This window comes from Mustela nigripes, chromosome 16 (genome assembly GCF_022355385.1).
Source record: "Mustela nigripes isolate SB6536 chromosome 16, MUSNIG.SB6536, whole genome shotgun sequence".
NCBI lineage: Eukaryota > Metazoa > Chordata > Mammalia > Carnivora > Mustelidae > Mustela > Mustela nigripes.
Genome location: NC_081572.1, coordinates 461,678 through 477,352, shown reverse-complemented (window position 1 = coordinate 477,352; position 15,675 = coordinate 461,678). Strand labels below are relative to the sequence as shown.

The following is a 15,675-nucleotide window of genomic DNA, read 5'->3' as shown; positions in this document are numbered from 1 at the left end:
CTTTGTTCTGTGGCTTTGTTGGGAAAGGAGGGGAGGTTAGACCCTGTTGTGGTGGTGTCTGGTAGGTTCTGTCCCATTTTCAGGACAGAAAATACCAACTCCTTCTGGGAACTTGCGTACAGCTTGTCCGTGGCACGAGGGTCCTGGAACCGCAGCCCCCCCCCCCCCCCCGTGTTCTCCTTTACCAGGGGGAAGAAATACTCGTGCCCCAGTCCCCTGGCGGGGGCGCTTCCTGCCTCCAGACCCCCCCATGCTCATTTCCCTTCTTCCTCCTCGCGACACGCACGTGACAGTATTAATGGCCTTCCTTCGGGCTCCTCACCTCCCCCGTTCTTAACTGCGGCTGGGCGGCCACTTCTGAGGCCCCCTTGCCCCTCCCTGGGCAGCCGTAGAGACTGTCTTGTCCGCAGGGAGAGGGCCCTGTACTGTCCTAGTCCGGGTCTGCTTTTCTCGAGCCACAGCCGTGGGGTCCGCCCGCCTTCCCCTCCAGACGCTGAAACATCTGCGCGGGTTCGGGGGAGGGTTGGCTCTCTCTGGTGGAGGCACTGGTAACAGTTCGATTTCCGGAGGATTAATAGAAACGTATTACTGGTTGTTAGCTAAACCCTGTGGTAGGACATCACAGTAAGGGTCTGTGATGTGAGTAAGTCTCTAACGCTCGCAGGACGCGTTTGCGTGTGAGCAGGTCCACAAAACAGACTCGGCGCTGCCTGCGCCTCCGTGTTGCCAGCGAGGCGTCTGGCGCCCACAGGCTGGCGTGGTCTTCTCCGCGGCCCACGACTGGGGGGCACTTGAGCGATCCCCGAGATGGGCCGTAGAGAAGAATTGGATGCATTTTGATGTTCTGAGCCGCCTCTGGCAGTTCAGCATCTCAGGCTGTGGCTGACGGTTCTGTCAGAAGGCTCATTGGGGGGAGTGCAGAAGTGGCTTTTTGAGAGCCCAGAGTCACCGCCATTTTGAGACTTCACTAGTGTAATTTTTTTAAATTTTGAATTTTAATCATTAGTGTAAACACATGAGAAGATGTGGCTGCGTGACTTTCCTCGCGCTGTTCCTGACTTTCTGGAAGGCTCAGGATCAGGTGTGCTGCCAGGAGTTAACTCAGGTTGCCGTGGGGGGCTTTCCTGAAATTGTCTGCGAACTGTGAGCCAAGCGAGCTTTTTGTAATAGAAGGATTAGAGTAGGGGTTGAGAGAGAAATTTTTTGTATGTGCCTCACTAGATAATTTTGTGGGTCAAATTTTAAAAACATACATGGAAGCATTTTGGAAATTGCTGTTCCCGGAAGATGGTGTTCATAATACTTCCCAGCCTTTCGCTCATTTTTCTCTTCTGCTGGTTTGCGGAATACTTGCTACTGGATTGATTCATATTTTAAAGGACTGGTTTATTTTGGCTCTGTTTGTCTAAGCAGGGGGAGGCCCAAGGAAAGGCCAGGTGACGACCGTGATGATCCTGGGCTTCCTACCTGGGGAAAAAGGAAAGCTGCCATTTTTCCTGGTGGAAATTGCCTCCTTCCGTGTGGGGTCAATTTCCCAGCCTTCCTTGTTCCCCAGGTCCCCTCCTGTCCCCTGGTGCCCACCCTGCCACCCCGTTCCCAGAGCCGTGTATCAGCCTCCGGCCCCCTTTGGCAGAAGGGTCGCACCCCAAGCCCCTTCTTCACTCAAGGGAGAAGGACTGGTTCCTTCCAGCACAGTGCTGCCTTTAAAGTTGTCTGCCCTCTGCAGGGGGCTGAGTGCTAGGTTTCTGCTTTGCAGGGCACTAAAACTGGGGCACATTTTGATTTCTCAGCAAAGAAATATATGAATTCTACGTATTTTTTTATGTTTCATAGAATTCAATTCGCCACAATCTCTCTCTGAATCGTTATTTCATCAAAGTACCACGTTCCCAGGAAGAACCAGGCAAAGGCTCATTCTGGAGGATAGATCCTGCTTCTGAAAGCAAATTAATAGAGCAGGCTTTTAGGAAAAGACGGCCTAGGGGCGTGCCTTGCTTTAGAACCCCTCTGGGACCGCTCTCCTCTAGGTAAGGAAAAAAGACAATCAAAAAAGACCTCACTTACTGGTCAGTGAATTTACCTTCCATGTATTGGTCAATTTTCTTTTGCAAGTGAAGGAACTGCTGAATGCATTGTGATTGAGTGTTTGGGGTGGGAATTTGAAAAGACGTGTTGATGCTGCCCACGGACTTTCTCTTAATAGTGTCCGGAACAGCTCAGACTGTTGACGAAGTTTTCTTTACACCCTGTTCCCATGTTGCCGTTGTGGCTTCATCGGACTCGTTACGTATCGTGTTCGATGAGCAGCGTGTGTTCCTTCCCGTTGGCTTGTGAACAGCTCTTTAAAGCCGCATTTTAGCTGCTTAAACTCAAGACTGACTTATAAAATGTTAATTACCTGATTTTCAAATAATACATTATTAGCTTATAGATACTCTGTTTTTTTTTTTTTTTTTTTTTTTTTTTTTTTTTTTTTTTTTTTTTTTTTTTTTTTTTTAAGATTTTATTTATTTATTTGACAGAGAGAAATCACAAGTAGATGGAGAAGCAGGCAGAGAGAGAGAGAGAGAGAGGGAAGCAGGCTCCCTGCCGAGCAGAAAGCCCGATGCGGGACTCGATCCCAGGACCCCGAGATCATGACCTGAGCCGAAGGCAGCGGCTTAACCCACTGAGCCACCCAGGCGCCCTAGATACTCTGTTTTTTAAGCAAAAAAAGAAAGAAAGAAAGAGAGAAATGATCATGATGTAGGTCTTAGGCCCCTGCCTGCTCGCACACTGCCCGCTCCTGCTGCCGGCGGACAGGAGCTGCTTCGAGAGCGCAGCTGGTCCAGCTCTGGGGCAGTGCGGCCTGTGCTGGGCCCGGAGCTGTGGTGGCCCAGCCCGGCACATGGGCCGTCACAACTGAGTGAGTCTTGTTGGGGATCCCTCTCAGGTCACGGGCGTTCACACGGAAAGTAGGACATATAGAGCTGTAGTCGGTTGGCAGAAGACAGATGACACCCTTTTTCAGAACGCACTTTATTGAAACAAGGCCGCTTAATGAGTGCTTTACCTGTAAAAACCCACTGTCTTCTTTTTGGTGATCCAGAAGTGCCCCAGCCTCTCCCAATCACGCTGGAGTGCTGTCTGCCCACTCCAGTGGTGCCCAGACCCCCGAGAGCCTGTCGAGGGAAGGTTCGCCAGCCCCCCTGGAGCCTGAGCCCAGCGCCTCACAGCCCAAACTGGCCGTCATCCAGGAGGCACGGTTTGCCCAGAGTGCACCAGGTGAGATGTGCAGTGACAGAGCAGGCGCAGTGGTGGTGGAGGGGGTCAGAGAGGCAGGGGCGCCCGGCTCCTCAGAGGGGACGCAGAAGAGGCCTTGGCTCCTTTGTACCTGGTGCTTTCTGCATAGGGTCTCACACGGTAAGTTCTGAAAAGCTGATAGCACTGTGTGAGTGTTTAAAAAATCAGTGAACATTGTTTTATGTAAATAGCTGTGTAGATGCCTGAAATAAATAGTTCAGAATTAATCTCAGTTGCTTCATCATTTGAAAATTAGGGAAAAAATCCCCCACCCAAAGAAATAATACAAATTAGACAAACTGGACACTGATTGGCAGCAGAAACACTTCACTTAATGAACGGTGAGCATTTCTGTACAAGTCACGGTGCAGAGTAGAAATGTGTTTTCTGGAGAGTTAATAGAAACCCGCACACACGAAAAGACATGGCGTGGAAATGTGGGCCAACTAATTCTGTTAGGGTTCCCGTGTGGTTGGCAGGGCGCTTATTTTGATATGGTGGGATTCCTGGCCGTGCGGGCAGCATGTCACCTGTGGCTTTTCCTTTATTCTGTGCCCAAACCAGCAGAGGCAGGGGTTGGTTGGTGGAGCTTGTAAGTGTGTCCGGACTTTGAGGTTCCCTCGCACCCACCGTGAGATACAGACTTTGATCCTGGGGGAGCATGGCCCCTTTGTTCGGACCCCAGTAGGCAGCTTCTTCCCATATATCGTGTCGACATTCTCTTTCTCATGAGGAGAGAACTGTGGGAAGAGGTGTTGTGAGAGATCTGAATAGAGCGAGAATTGCGGTTTTTGCCATCGCCTCCAGGAGTTGGCTATCTCCATTAAAATACTCCGTTCCGCCCATCGTGCGTGACTTGGGTGCTACAAGGTGAAAGGCGGCACGTGTTGGGTTGTGAGCGGCTGCGGGTGCTCGGCCAGCTCTGGGATACGGCTGGAGGAGCGCGGGCGACGGCACCTCACCCGTCTCCTTGTCCCCCGCAGGCTCACCTCTGTCTAGTCAGCCTGTTCTGATCGCCGTGCAGCGGCAGCTGCCGCCGACGATCAAGCCCGTCACCTACACGGTCGCCGCTCCCGTGACCACCTCGACCGCCCAGCAGCCTGTCGTGCAGACCGTGCACGTTGTCCACCAGATCCCTGCAGTGTCCGTCACCAGCGTGGCCGGCCTGGCCCCGGCGAGCACGTACACGGTCGCTGGCCAGGCCGTGGTCGCTCAGGCAGCCGTGCTAGCCCCTCCTAAGGCAGAGCCACAAGAGAACGGCGATCACAAGGAAGTCAAAGGTGAGCCGCAGAAGCCGGGGCCGCCGGTGGTTTCTCAGGCCCTGAGACGCCGGCGCACTTGTTTGCTCAGACTCCTGCCTCAGCACGAGGGGGCCTATGTGGCTTTGCCGGCCACCTGGTGAGATTTCTGGAAGCTTTCCAGTAATATCAGTTGGTATCATTTCTTTGCCTCTTTTTTTTAAATTTCAGTGAAAGTGGAACCTATTCCTGCGATTAGCCACGCCGCGCTGGGTGCTGCCAGCCGGATCATTCAGACGCCACAGACCACGCCTGTCCAGACGGTCACCATAGTGCAGCAGGCGTCTCTGGGGCAGCACCAGCTGCCAATAAAAACTGTAACACAAAATGGGACTCACGTGGTGCCAGTCCCCGCCGCCGTCCATGGCCAGGTGAACAATGGTAAGCGCTGTCTGCCGCAGTTAACAGAGTCCAAATATCAAGAGCAGAGGTCCTTCGCTCTCCTTTTTATGAACGGCACCGTTCCTTCTTTTGGTTCCAACTGTTACAATTTTAATTTTTGTCTAAGGACGGGTTTGCATTTCTAAACCATAGGAAACCTTTTTGTTTAAGATTTTATTTGTCAGAGCACAAGCAGGGGGAGCAGCATGAGGGAGAAGCAGGCTCCCCACTGAGCAGGGCGCCCGACACAGGGCTCAATCCCAGGACCCTGGGATCATCACCTGAGCCAAAGACAGACGCTTAACTAAGCCACTGAGGTGTCCCTAAACTACTAGTACTGTAGGGTACCTGCTGAGTGGTTGTGGGTGTCAGCTCTCACGGATCCCCCTGGACGACCCGTTTGAGCTTAGTGTTCCTGTAAATACCTAGAGGGAAATACACCTGCCTTGTTGTGTGTAGACTCCTGGGTGTGGTCTACAGGTACGCGTGTGGTATGCCTGAGTGTGTGTGACAGAAGCCAAGAGTCCTGCTCCTCTATGCACGTAGCTCTCCACGAGTGTTCTGACATCAGTGAGTGGAGAAGACAGGACAGGCCAGGGGAGCTTGGATTTTAAAGGAGGGCCCAGGGAACTCCTTTTGGCCGGACTTGTGGAGCCAGGCGAAGGCTGGGAATCCCGTGTCCTCACTGCTGCTGTGGTTTCAGCCGCGGGTCCTTGCCCAGGCATGTGCAGTGCGCTGTCCTGTAGGACTCCGCAGCAGCCTGCAGGACCTCGAGCAGTAGAGTCAGGCCGCTGGCCAAAAACAGCTCTCTGTGCCCACGGACAGTTGCTTCGAGAGAGGGCAGGGCACAGAAGTCTTCACTGTGTCGCGCTCCCACTCCTTACTGAGCTGTTAAGGAACGGAGGAGACCTGCATTTACCTCGTGGGGTTCAGATTCTGACCGCCTCACCCCAGAGGCAATGGAGGGACAAGATCTGGAACCTTTTTTGAGTGTTGTTTGTTTTTTAAATGATTACCACATGCCAGCCTGTGGGCAGATGGAGAAATTTGCAAAGTTACCCATTTAAAATGCTTTCTTCTCAGGCTCCATGTCTCTTAGGTGTTAAGAGTTGTTCGGGTCTTGCTCTTTTCTCTCTGAGTAAGTTTGTCATTGTGGCTGGTCTTGATGGAGCAAACTGTTGGGTCCTGGGTGCAGCTGGAAGCAGGTGGCGTTGGGAGGTGGATGGATCGGTCCTCTTCTGGTTTGAGTCCTGCTCAGTGCGAAGCCGTGGGTGCTGGTGCTTCCCAGGCGTCATGTGCCTCAGTGTCCCTCACGGATTCCCTCTCAGAGTCCCTGAATGAGCAGGTGTGGTCTGGGGGCCCAAGAATGTGCATTTCTGACGCAGTCCAGGTTGTCCAAGAACCACTGGTGCCAGTCAGGGGGCTTTTATGTCGGCCTCTCTGCTCAAAGGAGCTGGAAAAACTGTATCCCTTTCACATGTGTAAGTTGGCATCTAAAATATTTCTTTACAAATTTAATAAGTAAAGGGTTAACTTGTCCACTATTAAAAATATTGATGTTTGAGAATAAAAATGTTACACTGTTCTCTTAAATGTGCTGCTGGTTCTGAATCCTGCCCTGACTGGGTACCTACTCTCAGGACATACCAACACCCAGACAGGCCCTCCTGCCCTTGTCACTGTGTCCCACACCCTCATGGATGTTGGACACATGCCAAGTACTTTATGCTTGAATGTGGTTGATTGAGCACATTTTTTACCCTGCAGCAGGAGAATGCAGAAGTGTTAAAGATTTCACTGTGACTGTAAGGGTTGATTTATCAATTGTTACTACTACAGTCGATCAAAACCAAAAATCTGAGGGCACCTGGGAGATGCAGCCGGTTAAGTGTCCAACTCTTGGTCTCAGCTCAGGTCGTGATCTCAGGCTGGTGAGCCCATGTCGGGCTCTGCGCTCAGGGTGGAGTCTGAGATCCCCCCCCGCCCCCGCCCTGCTCATGCACACTCTTTAAAATAAATCAATCTTGGGGGGAAAGAAACCAAGAAATACAATTCTTATAAAACAAAGTAAAATTGTATTAAAGATGAATTTCTCAATCTTGGGGCTTTAAAGAAAGCCCCACAATCATCATTGATGATCACCCCGGGGTCAGCCCTGAGACCTTGTTCCCTCTCAAAAGAAGGAAGGGTGGAAAAATACCGAAACTCCTTCCAGTTTTAGTCATCTTTTGGCAAAAACCATTCTAAATTATCTGTTTATTGGTTCCTTAATTTGGTTGCAGTCTTTTCTTAAAAATCACTGACTTGGAAAGTGTTTTTTATCCGGTCAGTGATGATGCTACGTCATAGCATCTGTTTTCAGTCTCCGTTTCCCGACCCGTCCCGACGTGCTCCTCCGCCGTGGCAGCGCCCCGCTGAGTGGGTGAAGGAGATGCTTTTGAGAAGGGGAAGAGACGACAGATGAGCTTTAAGACTCCGTGGACAAGGAAGGGGGCCTGGAGGTGGCTCTCCTTTGCAGTGTCAGGTGTCGCTTGGGGGCTGCATGGCCTGTGACTTCCTTTACCTGTGAAAGTCCCTCTTGAGAAGGGAAAGCAGGACCTGCTGTTAATCAGTTGTGAAAGTCAGCAGCTTTGATATTTTTCTTCTAAGCTTGTTACTGTGGAAAAGGTTTATCATTCCAGAGATGAGCTCACAGCCCATCTTACTCTGTTCTTCCCCGTCTGTTCCCCACTCAGGTCCAGGCCCAGGGTCATTCCAGGTCTTAGTATCGCAGCATCTCCGAAGGAATTTCCTTGTGCAGTGCAAGCACCATGCCATTACTGTGGTCTTTAAAACCAGCAATAACCCTTTTATACCTAGTACCTCTTGAGGATTCAAAGCCGCTTTTTTTTTTTTTAAAGTAATATTAAAATATACATAACACGATATGACTATATTGAAGTATACAAGTCAGTGGCATAAAGTCCATTTATAGTGTCTTGAAACCATCACCTCTGATGAGTTCAGAAAAAACTGAGTACCCAGTGAACAGTCACTTCCTCTTCCCCTGGTGGCCACTAATCTGCTGTCTCTGTGGGTTTACCTACACTGGACATTTCCTGTAAATAAAGTCTGTGGCCTTTTATATCTGGTCTCTCTTAGCATCATGATTGAGGTTCACTGATGTAGCCTAGGTCAGCTCTTCTGTATGGCTGAATATGTTTCCATTTTTGTTGGCTCATTCGTCAGCTGATGGACATTCGATTGTTATGAGTAGTAGTGTTGTAAACATTCGTGCATATGCATTGAGTTTGGGAGTTGTAAACCCAGGAGTAGACCTGCTCATTGCCAGGCTGTGTTTAATTTATTGAGGAGCTGCCAAACTGTTTGCCATAGCGGCCACATTGTGCGTTCTCACCAGTGCTGTGTGAGGTTCTGATTTGTCCGCATGCGGACCATCACTTGGTATTTTCTGGGTTTTTTTCCCCTCATGGCCATCTTGGTGGGTGTGACGTGATTATCAGTGTGGTGGTAGTGGTTGAAGAGAGGGGAAAGCGGGGAACGGGCAGAGGGAGACTCTCTGGTAGATTGCCGAGTGGAGCGTGGAGCCTGGGGTAGGGCTCCATCCTACGACCCTGAGATCATGACCTGAGCTGAAACCAGGAGTCAGAGGCTCAACCAGCTGAGCCCCCCAGGCTCCCAGCATCTGTGGTTTTGATCTGCATTTCCTTCCTGACGAAAGTGTTAATCTTCTCAACTGCTTGGTTATTTGTATGTCTTCTTCAAGCAGATGCCTCTAAGTCCTCTGCCCATTTTTTGTTGAGCTCTAGGAGCTCTTTATATATTCTGAATACTAGGTCCTAATCAGACATGTGATTTGCAGATATTTCCTCCTATTCGGTGGTTTTTGTCTTCGCTTTCTGGATAGCGCCTCTGATGCACCGATTTCAACTGTGGTGTCTTGTTTCTCTCTTTTCCCGTGTCTTGTGCTTTGGGGTGTCCTGCTAAGAGTCCATTGCCACGTCTGAGGTCATGACGATTTACCCCTATGTTTTCCTCTACTAACAGCTGTGTAGTTTCAGCTTTAACGTTTAGGTCTTTGATCCGTTTTGAGTTAATTTCTGTATATAATGTGAGGTAAGGGCCTGACTTCATTCTTTGGCATGGGGATGCCCAGTTGGGAGTCTTAGCACCCTTCGAAGAAACTGTGCTTTCCCCACGGAATGGTTTTCTCACCCTTCCTGAAAATCACTTGAGAGCCTGGGCGCCTCAGTAGGTTAAACGTCGGCCTTCGGCTTGGGTTGTAACCCTGGGGTCCCGGCATTGGGCCCTCTGCTCGGCAGGGAGCCTGGTTCACCCTCTCCCTCTCCCCCTGCTTGTGCAGGCATGTGCTCTCTCTCTTCCTCTGTCAAATAAGTAAATCTTAAAAAAAAAAAAAAAAAAAAAAGGTTTACCAAAAAAAAATGGAAAATCACTCAATCTCAGATGTATGGGTTTGTTTCTCTCAGTTCTGTTTCATTGATCTTCGTGTCTGCCCTTTTGCCAGAGCCACGGTTTTGATGTTTAGTTTTGTAGAAGTTTTAAATGGGGAAGTATGAGTCCTCCGACTTTGTTCTTTCCCCAAGATTGTTTTGACTGTTGTGGATACCAAGCAGTTCTATGCAAATTTTAAGGTCAGCTTTTCCATCTCTGCCAGAAAGGCATTGGGATTTTGATAGGCCTGCGCTGAGCCTGTGGAGCGCTGCGGACAGTCGTGTGCTGGGAACGCCCCATCTTGCGGTCTGTGAGCATGGACGGCTTTCCATCCGTGCAGGTCTCCTTTAATTTCCTCCAGCAACGGTCCGTAACTTGCAGTGTGAAAATCTAGCTTCGATTTCTTCCTGGGTTACTCCTTTGGGACTATTCTTTCTGAAGTGGTTCGCTGCCGCCATATAGACATCCTGCCGGCTTCTGCCTGTTGCTACCGTTCCCTGCAGCTTGGCTGAATTCATTTATTGGTTGTACTAGTTTCTAGTTTAGCGGGTTTTCTTGTGTGGATTTATTAGGGTAATAATGAACCTCAGTGGCAAAGCAAGCACCTTGTCCTGCGCCGGCCTTCAGGGGAGAGCTTTGTCTGTCACCATCGAGGCTGTGGTTGCCGTTTACAGACTTCGTTCCTGTCTGCCTCCGGTCTGCTGAGTAGCTTCGTCACCCGGGGGTGCCGGATCCTGTCCCAGGCTGTTTTGTGGTTTGAAGAGCGCGCCAGCTTGGGGGCGGGGGAGGAGCAGAGGGAGAGACTGTCGAGCCGACTCCCCGCTGAGCAGGGAGCCCTGCAGGGGCCTCAGTCCCAGCACCCGAGATTACAGCCTGAGCCAAAAGTTGGGTCTTCACCAGCTAAGCCCCCCAGGTGCCCCTGTCCCGTGCTTTTTCTGGGTTAAAATGATTCATGTGGGCTTTTTCCTTTATTAATGTCGTGTGCTGCCCTGGTTGGGCTTGCGTCTAATCACGCTCGCACCCTGTGGTGAGTCCCGCCTGGCCGTGGCGTACGACCCGTTCAAGACGCTGCAGGCTTTGATCTGCTCCGGGCTCGTTGAGGGGGTCTGTCCCCCGTTTGTCAGGGCCGTTCGCGGTTTACTTAGAGTCGTTTTGTCTGCTTTGGTATCGGAACGATGCTGGCCTCAGAGTGAGTGTGGAGGTCAGGCCTGGGCAGTGCGATGGAGCCTCTTCCCGGCAGCTTCTGGGGCTGCTCGACCTGCTTCCCAGAAAATGTGCCTTTTTTTTTTCCCTTAAGATTTTATATATGGGCCACCTGGGGAGACTCGGTCGTTAAGCATCTGCCTTCTGCTCAGGTCATGATCTTGGGCTCCTGGGATTGAGCCCCGCATCGGGCTCCCTGCTCCGCGAGGAGCCTGCTTCTCCCTCTCCCACTCCCCCTGCTTGTGTTTCCTCTCTCGCTGTTTCTGTCAAATAAACAAAATCTTTAAAAAAAAAAAAATTATTTATTTATCAGAGAGAGAGAGAGAGTATAAGCAGGGGGAGCAGCAGGCAGAGGGAGGAGGAGGAGCAGGCTCCCCGCTAAGCAGAGAGCCTGACAACACTGGCCCATTCCAGAACGCTGAGATCATGACCTGAGCCGAAGGCAGGTGCTTCACTGACTGAGCCTCCCAGGCGCCCCAGTAAAACGTGCTTCTGACCATTCCTCAGTCTCTCTCCCCCTGCTGGGCTGTGGTTCTGGCCAGAGGTACTCTGTGGCCTTTGTGGGTCTCTGTTGGGACTGCCTAGCCTAGGCCTCTGTCAGGGGGGCAGAGGGTGTCAAGAAGAAAGGTCGCCTCACTCTACGGACCATGTTCTCCTGTGACCCTCAAGGAGAAGTCCCAGGCCGACCCTGCACTCGTCCTGAAGCGTCTCCATCGGACTCGCCGCCGTGCGTCCTTCTCCTTGCGGGAAGTGGCCTCCAGCCCTCCCGCTTGTGCTGCTTGGAGGTCCGGGTGCGAGGGGTCCGGCCTGCCGGGTTTTAAGGAGGTGGAAGGGTCTTGTGGGGATGCAGGTGCCTGTGTCCTGGTGCCTGCACGCTGGGGCCCCCGTTCGGCCCGGCCTCCCCCAGGGCCCCTCGCAGGGCTGCATCTGGAGCCAGCAGAGTGCCTGCTCGGGAGGCTGGTCTGCAGCGGGGAGCTGCCGTGTACTCCTCGGAGGGGCGTGGGAGGGTGGAGGCGCCCGCCCCGAGGGGGCCATGTTGCTCCGTCACCCCTGCTGCTGTGAGCGCCACCAAGCACCTGCTGTGCCTCTGAGGCTGGGGCTCTGTGGGCCTTCGGAGATGACCTCGTGCACTTGACCCTCCGCGTTCGCCTGCCCGTGGTGGTTTGCGATCCCTGGTCAGGCAGCGCAGGGCACGCGGGGTTGGGGCGGCTCCCTGAGGTCGAACACAAGTGCTCCCTCCTCCAGGGCTCCGTTGTCATGGTTTGACTTTCCCGTTTAAAATGAGCCCGATGCGTGGTCCTGGGAAGGTCTGGTGCCGCAGGCTGGGATGCGCCTTCCAGATGCAAGGGTTAGACCAGCTGCTGTTGGGCTCCGTTTCCATGCGTCACCAGTGCAGGCTAAGTAAGTGGTTTTTCGCCAGAGGCACGTGGGAAACGGTCTGTGTGCATCAGCTGACAGACAGCAACACTCACGTGTGTGGGGGACACGCTTATGCTGTGTGTCCCAGCGGGGAACTCGGGCTGCCTGTCAGCGCTGCCCCAGCAGCCGCACGGGCCCTTGTGCCCGGGACAGGGCGCTCCCTCCTGATGAAGGCACGCACGGTATGGAGGAGTCAGAGGCCCCCCAGTCAGCCAGGGTCGAGCTGGTCCCTTTCTTGGTTCCCGGAGGGCATGGTCGTGTGCAGAGCCCCACCCCGGCCTTCTGTCTGGGTCAGGAGGTATGTTCTCCACAGGGCCGGGGCCTGATGGCTCACCAGGTGGCCAGGCTCCAAAGCCCCCCTGGGGCGCATCTGCCCAAGAAGATGCCCTCCCAGTCCCATGTGTCCCACACAGCGAGATCGTGGGCACAAAGCCAGCAGACAAGCTGGCAGATGAAGCTTGTAGTTCAGCAGTGCTTCTCTGTGGTCACCCAGGTGGCCAAGATCTGGAAGACCTAAGTTGGCTGTAGCTCGTCCAGCAAAAATCGTGTAGGACAGGTGCCATTTCATGACCGGGCCACACGGCAGTGACGCCTAAGCCCCTGTGTGAGGAGATTGTCCAGAGAGACAAGCTAGGCGTTTCCTAGCCACAAGTACAAGAAAGGTTGCTCTAAACTAAGGAATTGCTTCCCGTGCCTGTGGCTCACCCTGGCAACCCCTGTGCCAGCCCAGTGGTCAGGCGGAGTCTGCAGCAGCCGGTGTGCGTCCCCAGGCCAAGGGGCCCAGGAAGGAGCCTGTCCCTCCTGTGCACCCCAGCTTCTTGTGCCCTGCACCTTCGTGGAGGAGTCCGTCACTAGACACCTGGGCTTGGTCCTCTTGGCCTTGCATTTCAGCTTCTGATTTGCCTGTGGCCGGAGCCTTCCCTTCTTCCTTCCGAGTCGTCAGGACAACCTTGGCTCATCTGCTCCTTCCACTCTAGGACACAGTCCCCCATCTGTCTTCTTTCCCTCACCTCTGCGTCCCTAGGCTGTTTCCCAGGCTTGGTCTGAGGAGGGGCCCGAAGATAGCACCAGGAATTAGGGACCTCACGTCGGGACCCTGATAGGGATGCTGGCAGAGAGTATCCTCTCCACAGCCCTGGGGGCTTGTGGGCACGTGTCTGCTTATAAGCTCCCCAGGTCCCGGGGCTCAGAAGGGGTGTCAGTGGCACAGAGTCTGGGCTCTCCTTGTTGGCAGCTCCCTGGTAGCCTGGGCCACATGCCGGCTCCCCAACTCATGTGTGATCGGGAGCATCCAGTGCGACGGGGGCACGAGGGGCCTCTGCACCAAGGAGAAGGCCAGCGGCAGCCCCCGTGCCCGACCCTGAGCCTCAGCCTCCCCCCCACCCGATTCTGTGAGAGATGCGCACTGTTCCGGATGATAAGGGTGCCAGCCGGCACGGAGAATGCCCACTGACGAGTTCACCTGCTCTAGGGTGTCTGGTCCCGTCCAGACTCCTGTGCCCCGCAGCAGTCCCACGCAGGAGCCAGCGCTCTGGGCAGGGAGCCTGTACCAGTGGGTGCCGGCGGTCCCCTGGGGGCCTGCTGGGGGACGAGGACGGGGTCTGACTCACTGTCTCTTTGCAGCGGTGGCAAGTCCCCTGCACATGCTGGCTACGCATGCGTCGGCGTCGGCGTCCCTGCCCACCAAGCGCCAGAACGGCGACCAGACGGAGCCGCCGGAGCGGAAGCGGGTCAAGACGGAAGACGGCGAGAGCCTCGTCCTCGCCCTGAGCGTGGACGCGCCGCCAGCCGCCGGCCGGGAGAAGGGCGTCCAAAACTAGCGGCTGGGACGGCTTTGCTTACTTGAGTATCAACTCTGTGGTGCCAAAAGGAGACACTGCCTCTCACCGACACTTGGAGCGCGCGGTCTCGGTGGGTAGAGGGCCCTGCGGTTGGACTTCACCTCAGCACTGAAAACCCGAAACCCAGGTGGCCTTAAAACTCCTAAAAGACAGAAGTCACACCTGAACAAAACCACGTGCAACAAAACCTGCTTCCGGCGGCGCCTCCCCACCCCGAGCTCAGCGTGTCCCTCCACAGCGGAGCTGCCGGCACAGGGCGGGGACTGTCCCTGCCACCCTCCCAGGACCCTTGGGGCCGGCACTGGTAGATGAGACAGTATTTTGTTGTTCACATGTGGAATTAGAATATTTTGAGGTGTCCTTTCTTTACAAAATAACGGGGTCTTTGACATTTCCGATCGCTCCATTTCTACTCTGGAAACTTTGGAATCACACAGGACCTTCCGGGTCGATTTCTTTGGGGAAAAGAAACAATGTAGTTTTGTTTTCGTTGTTTGTTTTCAGCCTATGGAATGATTTCTTTTTTTCTGTCCTGCTACCGTTCAGCCGGAGCCGCAGGATGACGTCTGCGGGTTTTTCCGTGGTACAGCAAGTGCCGGCTGCATCTAGGACGGATGGAGAGACAGACTAGACAGACGGACGCCCACGCTGGGCCGCATGTTAACCATGACTGAAAGAACTGGTGGACTCACAGAGCTGCACTTAATTGGGTCTCTTTCCTGCTACTTTCTGTTGTTTGTTCCTTTGTGTTGACTTTGTCCCTGGCATAATTTTTCCACTCTAAGTAAAACAAACCTCCTAAGTGTTGTGTGTGTTTAAAATGACAGAACTGTTCCTCCTTCATTTGGAAAAAAGATTCAGTCTTTATACCACACGCCCTTTTCAGACAGGTGTCACAGGTCTCTCCATGGCACGTTCGCTAGTCACTGTCACCGCTCCTGGTCCCAGAGCCGTCGTCCGACCTGCCGCCCACTGAGGACGCTGCGGTCTGCCCGGCGTGCGGGGAGCAGGTGCTGGGGTGGAGCAGACGCTGAGTGGGCGGACAGGAGGGTCTCGGAAACATCCAGGTCCTTCTCTGGTTGGTAACAGGAAATCCCCCTCAGCCTCTCAGAACTGAAGCAGTCCTAACGCTGACTTCTGTCCTACAAAAAACAAAAGTGGGACGAAAGGAAACAAAGCTGAGACAGTGAGCAGTCGGGCCACCCAGCCTCAGTCACACTCCCCAGAAGAAAGCCACGGGCCTTCCCAGAGTGTTCCAGGGGGTCAGGCTGAGCAGCCGTGCAAACAGAAGAGGGCTTCGGCCTTATTGTGAACTTTAAAATGTCATCATCATCATGTTATTTATTTAAATGTAGTTATTTTGGTATTTAATTTTTTTTTAAAGAGAGGGGAAAAAACCCTGTATTTTCCTGGTGGAATGAAACAGCTCAGAATGGTATATTTAGGCAATTTTAAAACATTTATAATTTACCTACAGACCAAATATGATAAATCTGTTTAAGTATTGTGTGTCACCCCCAGTATGGAGCTGTCACAATGTTACTGCAGATGATGCGTATTAAAAATTATGAAATTACTGCACACTAGCTGGATTTCTAACGCAGCCATTTAGAAAATAAAAACGAAACCATCATGTGAATGATACCGTGTGTGACAGTAGCCAGATCTGAGCTGCAGCCCCTCCTGGCGGCTCGGAGCACCTCAGGGCAGCGGTCTGCAACTTCCGGGCACTTTAGACACCTTGGGATGTATATTTTTGTCTTTTTACTCAGAAGGTTTGCAGTTTGCAAAATAACTCG

The 15,675-nt window shown here is 52.9% G+C and overlaps 1 protein-coding gene across 1 annotated transcript in view; it reads left to right on the top strand.

The window, feature by feature from the left end:
* The window catches only part of FOXK2 (forkhead box K2), a 35,618-nt gene extending 20,161 nt beyond the window's left edge, over window positions 1–15,457 (top strand). The window contains exons 5-9 of the mRNA XM_059379839.1: window positions 1,834–2,027; window positions 3,089–3,264; window positions 4,266–4,562; window positions 4,752–4,961; window positions 13,659–15,457. Coding sequence (XP_059235822.1) covers window positions 1,834–2,027; window positions 3,089–3,264; window positions 4,266–4,562; window positions 4,752–4,961; window positions 13,659–13,855 — 1,074 coding nt within the window. The 3' untranslated portion in view covers window positions 13,856–15,457. The remainder of the gene's footprint in view (window positions 1–1,833; window positions 2,028–3,088; window positions 3,265–4,265; window positions 4,563–4,751; window positions 4,962–13,658) is intronic.
* Window positions 15,458–15,675: the final 218 nt, after the last annotated feature.